The sequence below is a fragment of the Egretta garzetta genome, unplaced genomic scaffold, assembly GCF_000687185.1.
Source record: "Egretta garzetta isolate BGI_Z169 unplaced genomic scaffold, ASM68718v1 scaffold245, whole genome shotgun sequence".
NCBI classification, from domain to species: Eukaryota; Metazoa; Chordata; class Aves; order Pelecaniformes; family Ardeidae; genus Egretta; species Egretta garzetta.
This window is the reverse complement of record NW_009259721.1, coordinates 674,905-680,195: the sequence shown is the minus strand read 5'-3', so window position 1 is coordinate 680,195 and position 5,291 is coordinate 674,905. Positions and strand designations below refer to the sequence as shown.

The following is a 5,291-nucleotide window of genomic DNA, read 5'->3' as shown; positions in this document are numbered from 1 at the left end:
GTGCCCCGCCCCCAGCCGCTCGCAGCCAGCCCCTGGGGCAGGTTTGAGCAGCCACCCGCCACGTACCCATGGCCAAAGCCAGGGCTCCTGCGTTATGCCATGCCCCAGGGCTTATCTTGGCCCCCAATTCACAGGGAGGAAAGAGCGAGGGGCTCTGGGAGCCGAGCACTGCCCTTGTGCTTTCCCGTGCCACAGATGCCTTTGCTCGCAGAAATAACCTGACTAAATATGTCCCTGCTCCTTCTGCGAGCTGAGCTGCCAGGGAGGAATCGGGCACAGACAGCCCCAGCCCAGCCTGGCTGCCCCCGGGCGCTGCCCTTACGAGGGGAGCGATTACGTGACTGCGAGCCTGAGTCACTTTATAGCCTAATGCAGGGCAAGTTCCTCCTCCTAAACCCACACCCACCTTGCTCCTTCGCCTGCGCTTCAGCAGCAGTGGAGCCCAGGAGGTCCCAGAGCCAAGACGGGGCTGACGCCCCTCTCCAGACAGCACAGCCCTGGCTGGGCAGGGCACGGGGGCCACCCTTAGAAAACCACCAGGCTTTTACTGCTGAAGCGTCCCCAGCCAGCAAGTCCAAGCAGCAGGAAATTATTTAAACCTATTTTTCCTTAGAAGGCATTGGCACCCTGCCCCAGCCCCTCCCAGGCAGCACCAGTTACAGCATCACCCCTGTGGGCTGCGGGGGTACCACAGCCCGGGGCAGACAGGAGAGCCCCTGCCCAGGGAGGTCGGGCACCGGCAGAGCAGGGGCTGGGGCCGAGGGTCGCTCACAGCCGAGGGTCCTCTCAGCGCCAGCCTGGGCAGCGCTCGGCCGCCCCTGCAGCCCCTGCCCCAAGCAGCCACATGAGCTGCCCAACAGCGAGATGGGGCCCCGTCACCGCCAGCCCCTCGAGGGGAGCGGAGCAGGGCAGGCAGCTCGTCCGTACCTACAGGAGCAGGGACGCCGGGGCAGCTCCACAGGGTTGACCTATTGCGACGTGAGCCCGTTGCTGCAGACGCCATTTAGGCAAACAGTTATTTGGCTTTACAGTATCATGGCTCAGCACCGTACAACAAAATCCTTTTAGTAAAAAAAAAAAAATACTGTTGACTTTATGAAGTTACTTTACAGTATAAAAACAGCCCAGCCTGCTTTCTGTGAGATTTGGACCAAAATGAAGGCCAAAGCAGCCCTGCAGCTGAGGGAGCACAAGGACAGCGGCCACCGAGCAGGGCCTGACCCTGCCAGGGGCTCTGGGGACCTTTCTCTACCCCCTCGCCTGGGGGCCCGCAGGCAGGAGGCCCCTTGGCTGCACCCAGCAATGTTTAGCATTAGAGGGAGGCAGTGGGGACAGACAGACAGACAGTCTGCCTGTTGCTCGTGAAACAGCCCTGCAAGCGCACATCCATCCCCCTCACAGTCAAGAGGGGTCTCGAGGCTTTCACAGGCATCCTGTAAAGACGGGCAGGCGAACAGGGACATTTCTAAAACCAAAGTGCCTGTGGAGACTCTGCTGCGGCCACCCCAGGCCCCAAGCACAGCCGCCTCCTGCGGCCGAGGAGGCGAGAGGAGGCAGGGAGGGGGCACCCAGACCGGGGGCAGCTTCTGCAGTTGGTGGGAGCTGCTCAGCAGGAGCCTCGGGGTGCTGGAGCAGCGGGGGGAGACCCACCTCTCCCCAGAACTGACCCAAAATACACATCGTCTGGCACACACAAGTGTGATTCTAGGAAGGAAGTTCAACATTTGATGGGTAAATTGTAAAAAACCAAACAAGTTTATTTGAAGAAAAAAAACCAAAACCTCAGCCTCTTACAAGATTTCTGATCAACACTTACTACAACTTGAGAGCCATTAACCTGCTCCATGTACATTGAGATATTTTCCAGCACTAAAAAATAAAAAATAAATACATACAAATTCTTTCCTCCCCCGTACGTGTCCTAGATGTGAGTGGTTGGGCATCCACCGCCTTAAGATCTCAGTTGAACAGAAGCAAGTAAAAGAGGTTTCTCTAAGAGATAGAAGAGTAAAAGCAAGGCCTGTCTCAGGGATGTACCATCTCTGCCCACCCCACCGCGCTGCCCAGGGTCAGGCGTCCGAAACACCCGTCCGGGTGGGACTGATTAGCTCAGGGATGCTGCGGTGGAAACCCGCCCCACGGGGGCACCGAGGCCGGCATCCAGACCCGGCACCGCCAGCCGAGCCCCCGCATTTGCACCCGTTTCATGTCACCCGGCGTCAGTCTGAGAAGAGGCACTGCCAGGGCGGAGTCGGGGGGCAGGGGGGGACCCCAGCCCTCCCCACGGAGGACTCAGCTGCAGGGGCTGGGCACACAGGGGCTACCATGGCCCCGGAGCAGGCAACGCTGCCCAACCTGAACTGCAGCCATCCTTCTCCAACCCAGATATCCCATGAGAGCACAACTACAAAACAGGAACTTTAAAGAACTACAGTAGCTAAAGTGTTTTCAAAACATACCTAAAGACCACCTACGGAGCCAGGAAGCACCTGGCACGGGAGCTGAAGACCACCCTGTCCCATGCCTGGACCTCCCCCTCCGCGAGGGCCTGCAGTAAGAAGCGTGTGAAGCAGTATTCATCCGGGGCCAGCCCTGAAGCCCATCATGCTTCAACAAATCCAGTATCCTGCTTTTTATGGCTTTTTAACAATAAAACCCCCCAAAACACACACAGACACACACCCCACCCCACCCCCCAAGCAGAATACAGAGCTAAAGCACGGTTTAGAGTTAAGGCTCATCCAGATTCAGCTAGATATGAAGACTGTAAGGCACGTATTAGTACATTCATGTTACTGTTAAAAAGCCCCCCTGCCCCCGACACACGAGGGTACTGCGTGTGTCGCCCTGTTACCTTTGTTGAACACAGATGGAAAGCCAATTCAGAGCCTGGTTAAAAATGAACACCTGGTTTAAACACTTCTCACAGCCGCCCAGCGCCAGCGGAGCACTGCCCCGGCCGCCACACCAGGGCAGTGGTGCTTCCCCGACACTCCGGGAATGAGACCGGTCCCTCACATGTGGCTCTCCTCCTCTTTGACACCATCCTCCGTGCTCTTCTGAGGCGAGGGGGCCACGTCATTGTTTGCCTCTTTCTGCTTCTCAGCCTCATCGATGTTGGTCTCCTCCTCCTTCCCTTCGTTCCTCGCCTTCTCCTCCGCCTTCTGCTCCTTTGCCACCAGGCGGTAGTTGATGCCCATCCCGATGAAGAGGTAGATCCCAGAGACAATGAGGATGATCCCACAGGCCCAGTACGTGTACTTGTAGTCACCGTACATGTCGTTGAGCTTCCCTGAGGGACAGAGAGGGGACAGCTTAAGCAAGATACCCCCAGAACTGCTCCAGGTCATGGAGACGTTCCCAAGAGCAGCCCAAGCCCATCACCCTCAGCTTCAGGCCCTCATTCCTCCAGCCCCTGCTCCCCCCACCCTGTGCCAGGGGCTCAGCCCCCACTTCCCCAACTCACCCCTGCCCCAGGGCTGAGGGCTGCCCATGGCTCGGGGGACCCGTCACCGCTCAGTGAGCCTGGGCAGAGCTCCCAGGCACAGGACACCCTACCTAGCAGAGGAGGTCCCAGAAGCACGGGGCAGCACTCCACGATGGTCACCAGGCCAACGGCGCTGGAGAACCGCTGCGCTCCCACCAGGTCCATCAGGGTCTCAAACAGGACTGAACTCAGCCAGCCGAAGGCAAAGCCGAAGAAGCCGGCATAAATGCAGAAGCCGGCATAGGTGGTGGACATGGGAGCTAAGAGGTGGCACACCCCGTTGTAGATCACAGAGATGGCGAAGAAATACTGGACTCTGGGTCTGATCCACTTGGTGTTTGCCACCAGTCCCATGGAAGGTCTGGCCACCATGTCTACGAAGGCCAGGATGGAGAGCAGGAAGGCTGCAGACTCATTAGCAATCTTCTTGCTCTTTGCGTAATTACTGAGGAAGACCAAGGGAGTGAACAGCCCAAAGAACATGATCACGTTGCCCGACAGATAGAGCAGGAAGCCCCTGTGCGTGAACAGGGACAGGTCCAAGAACTTGTTGATTGTCTGGAAAAGTGAGCTCTTCTGTTTCTTGGTCTTCCCACCGATGAGGTCTGTGCTGGTGTCACTATCGTCCTTTTTCACCGCCTTCCCAGCTTCCTGCAGCACCTCCTTAGTGGCCTCTTTCTTCAGCTGATCTGGCTTGGGGCCTATGGGCCGCATCAGGGATCCGGCAACGCAGCAGTTCAGCAAGAGACCCCCGAGGATGAGGAAGCTGCCGCGCCAGCCAAATATGCCAAAGAAGAGCTGGTTCACAGGCGCCAGGGTGGACAGGAACACAGGGCTGCCGGCCATTGCCAGCCCATTAGCCAGGGGACGCTTCTTGAAGAAGTACTTGCCAATCATGGTTAAGGCTGGGTTCAAGTTAAATGCGAGTCCAAGGCCTGAAGGAGAAGAGAGACGAGGGGCTCAGAGCTTGACCACCCCACAAGCCAGCAGCACGGGCAGAAGGGCTGGTGGGACGAGTGGGAGAGAGAGGTTTCAGTCCTAGGGATTTCACAGCCCCTGGTGCCAACCTGGGAGGAGGCACCAGGGCAGCAGCGAAGCCAGAATTCAGGAGGTGGAAGGGGAAAACTACCCCGGCTCGTGACAACCTTATGTCAACGGGCAGGGCACAACCCTAACCTGGGGCAGGAACAGACACTCTCTGTTCTCTGCATGAAATACTAGTCCCATGTACAGCCCATGTATGGCCTCCCCACATGCTGCCACCAGGGCCATCTCTTATTAGAATATGTAACAGGAATCAGGATTTATGCAAATTCATCACAGACATTCCCTAATAATTACTGGGTTTAACTTCCTCCTCCTGCTGCCTCAGGAAAAGCCTTACCTCCCGTGCAGCCCCGTTAGGCCAGAGCCATCACTTACCCCCTACAACCCCAACGCAGAAGTAGAGCTCCTCCACCGTGTTGCAGAAAGAGGCCGCAATCAACCCGCACCCGGAGAGGCAGCCACCAGCGATCATGATGGGCCGGCTGCCGTATTTGTTCACCAGGATGCTGCTGATGGGACCTAGGACATCGAAGGAGATATGCCCAGAGATGAGTTATCTTTGCATGAGACAAGACAGACACAGGCAGGCACACAGGTTTATTGCCACAGGCTTCCAGCTTTCGCACAGTGACACTTTGCCCATCGAGGAGCTGGGGTAAGGGGGAAGGACAGGAGGCTCAGAGGCAGCTGGAGATCAGGGTGACACTTGGTCAGAGCACAGGCAGGACCCCAGCCGGAGGACGCGAGCCCCCAGCCC

At 57.6% G+C, this 5,291-nt stretch overlaps 1 protein-coding gene across 1 annotated transcript in view; it reads right to left on the bottom strand.

Moving 5' to 3' along the window:
* Window positions 1-1,791: 1,791 nt before the first annotated feature.
* SLC16A1 (solute carrier family 16 member 1) overlaps window positions 1,792-5,291 on the bottom strand; it is a 7,834-nt gene continuing 4,334 nt past the window's right edge. The window contains exons 2-4 of the mRNA XM_009639393.2: window positions 4,910-5,053; window positions 3,559-4,422; window positions 1,792-3,292 (exon numbers count right to left, since the gene is read on the bottom strand). Coding sequence (XP_009637688.1) covers window positions 3,015-3,292; window positions 3,559-4,422; window positions 4,910-5,053 — 1,286 coding nt within the window. The 3' untranslated portion in view covers window positions 1,792-3,014. The remainder of the gene's footprint in view (window positions 3,293-3,558; window positions 4,423-4,909; window positions 5,054-5,291) is intronic.